Genomic DNA, 2918 nt, shown 5'->3' with positions numbered 1-2918 from the left:
TAGTTATGGGTTTGGAAATGAGCTATTTCTTGCTCTCTCTACATTAACAGTGATAGAATGGATATCACACAGTAATCATTTTGTAGGCTGAATGATCCTTGCAATGCCTGAGGCTTGATGGTTGCAATCCTTAATAGAACAAAGCAAGGAATCTTTATTAAGAATTTTGGAAATAAAGTAGAAAGGCTCTTAGGTCGCATGTCCAAATAGACTACAGAATTTCTCTCTATCTCTATATAGTTAGTATTAACCTGACATAAACATGCAGACTCTGATGAATATAGTATTGACGCTAATGGAAAATATAGTATTACAAAAAATTTTCAGTCGTGTGGCAAAAAAAATATTTCATCTACAGGAGCAATGCTCCTCTCCTCTCAATTCTCCCAATATAGTGCCCATGAGTGGCATTTTGTTTCCCTCGCTCTCCTTTCCGCAATGAGTTTTTCTTTTTCATCTTGTTCTCCCCTCCTTAATGGCATTTTTTACTTTACTCCCTTCCTAGTTTGTGGCATTCATAATCGATGCTCTCACATTTCAACTCATGCTACTATACGCATTTTCACCTTCCTTCCATTATATAGTAATTTTTAGATTTTTTTGGAAAGATACATGTCACAATTACTCTATGCTTCCCATTTGTTATTTGCAGTTACAAGAGATAAAAGTAGAAATATAATAAAGATAAGAGGCAATGCAATTATATTTAACAAAATGAAATTCTAATTTAAAGACTGTATAAGTAATTATTTCTGAGGATTGTGATAATTAAGAGTGTTTCTTCATTGTCAATCAAAAATGTAATTTCCATAAATATGAAAGCAACCTCATAATCACCTAGTTTCTTTTGAAACTTGTACTCCCAAGCGAACTTCAAGCCACAAATCATATATATAAGAAAAATTGGAATTATGGAATGTGACAAATGATATTGAGGATTCACAAAACAACATCTATTCATATGTATCAAGAGAATGAGTACATAGATTTGGTATTGATTTATTCTCCTTTTCTCATCATCCCTCAAGATATTAATCATAAAGACATATGATACATTCACTAAAATATTAAAATATGCCTTCTTCTTTTTCAATATTAATCCAAATATAAAATCATTGTAATAGAATCATTCTACTTGATTATTACAATCTCATACTTCGTTAAAAAAATATTTAAAACTGTAAATCAACATCGTATTATATTCCTTTTTAATTCTTCGAAATATTAGATATATATAGACAGAGAGACCATTAAACAGGGGATTTTATTTTCACATTTTAGCAAAAACAAATCAAGGCATTTATTCTAGTCACAAGCACAAAAGAAAGTAAACAAACTGAAAAAACATGTTCAAGCTAAGAGAGAGGAAAGAAAAGAGAAAACATTATTATGTAGGCGGTGAAAGATGAAGGGTGGTCGACGATGAGGGGTAGAAGAAACCAACTAATCAGGGATTTTTAAGCGCAGCTTTGAGCAGCTCGATGGTGTGTGTGTCTGTCTTGAATGATTTGGCCAGAACGTTATCGGGGATACCGGTTGTAAAGAGAGTAGAAGGGAGCGAAACGGTGCCTGCATTGGCGCTTCCGAAGGCAGAAACAGCCATGGCCTCGACCTTGTTATCCGTATTCAGTTGGTAATGGAAGAGTCCTTTGGGAAATACAAATACCTCCCCTTTAGTGAGGCTCTGCGTGAACAGCTTTCCCGTGGTGTCGATCACACCAACGAGGAGGCATCCTTCCACAAGAAACAGAAGTTCTGAAGCGCGGGGGTGAGTGTGAGGAGGGTTCAGTCCGCCCGCCGGGAACTGCAGAACCGCCATTGACACGCCTAGCCCGTTCAACGCCGGAAACTCTGCCGCCACCGCCTTTGACACTTTTACCGCCTTCTGTCCTGCTAAATTGTTGTTGCTCACATTTCGGAATCCCGTGAAAGTGAAGAAATCCCCAGTCAATTTTAGCGGGTTCTGCCCCGCCGGAACGGTGAAGTCAGTGAGAATATCAGGATCCGATGCGTAGATTACGCCAACACTACTGAATACTACTAAAATTGCCATCAAGCATGCTCCGTTGAATTCCATCTCCTTCCGAAAGTAAATACAGCAGAAAGGGGGAATTCTGAATGTTTGGGTGTGAGGGGAAGTTGTCAGGAGAAGTGTATTTAAAGGACGATTAGAGATTACCTTAGAGAAAATTACGAGAACTTCAATGGTGAAGCTGGCTTTGTTTTCGATCACCTCTACATAGCCCAAGCTAAAATTCAAAAAGTTTGAAAACGAATATCGGATTTTCCCACGAAAAGTGACCAACTCAATCTCGATTATATCAGAGCGATCTACACAAAAAATTCTTGATTGTGTACATCAATTCTATTTTGAGAATACCCATCATGATTTTTTTTTTCCCAATCGTAGTTAGATTATATTTCTGATTTATACTGCCTTACAAAGTTATAAATCCGTCTCCTGCAAGACTGAGGCTTTGTGTGATTCGATAGGCACTTTTTGAGCAGAGCATTTTAAGAGGGAATAATTGATGGCAGCTGTTAAATTCATCGTTTCTTTAAGCAATTTAACGTCTTTTGATGTTTTATATTTATATTTCTAACATTAAATTGTAAATTTGTGATTGTCTTCTCATGCCAGTATAATATGTTATGTTTGCCTTTTATTTATATCTGAAATTCACATTTCTTTTTTCTATATATTTTTAACATTAAATTATAAATTTGTGATTGTTTTCTCATGGCAATCTAATATGTTATGTTTGTCTTTTCTTTATATCTTATTGACATTTCTATCTTCTTAAAAAATCATTAATTTAATATTTTTATGTCTTTTTGTTAAGTTAGGCTTCTTTCTTAATTCTTGTCTATTTTAATTAATTTTTATTTTAATATATTCAAATATACTGGACCTTATC

The 2918-nt window shown here is 35.0% G+C and overlaps 1 protein-coding gene across 1 annotated transcript; it reads right to left on the bottom strand.

Moving 5' to 3' along the window:
• Positions 1-1447: 1447 nt before the first annotated feature.
• LOC131040872 (germin-like protein 9-3) lies at positions 1448-2077 on the bottom strand. Its single transcript, XM_059212413.1, has one exon. It carries the CDS (start codon positions 2075-2077, stop codon positions 1448-1450), a length of 630 nt encoding a protein of 209 aa, XP_059068396.1.
• Between the last annotated feature and the right edge of the window lie 841 nt (positions 2078-2918).

Source organism: Cryptomeria japonica, chromosome 10 (genome assembly GCF_030272615.1).
Source record: "Cryptomeria japonica chromosome 10, Sugi_1.0, whole genome shotgun sequence".
Classification (NCBI taxonomy): domain Eukaryota; kingdom Viridiplantae; phylum Streptophyta; class Pinopsida; order Cupressales; family Cupressaceae; genus Cryptomeria; species Cryptomeria japonica.
Note: the sequence above shows the minus strand (reverse complement) of the source record. Positions and strands in the feature narration are given on the sequence as shown.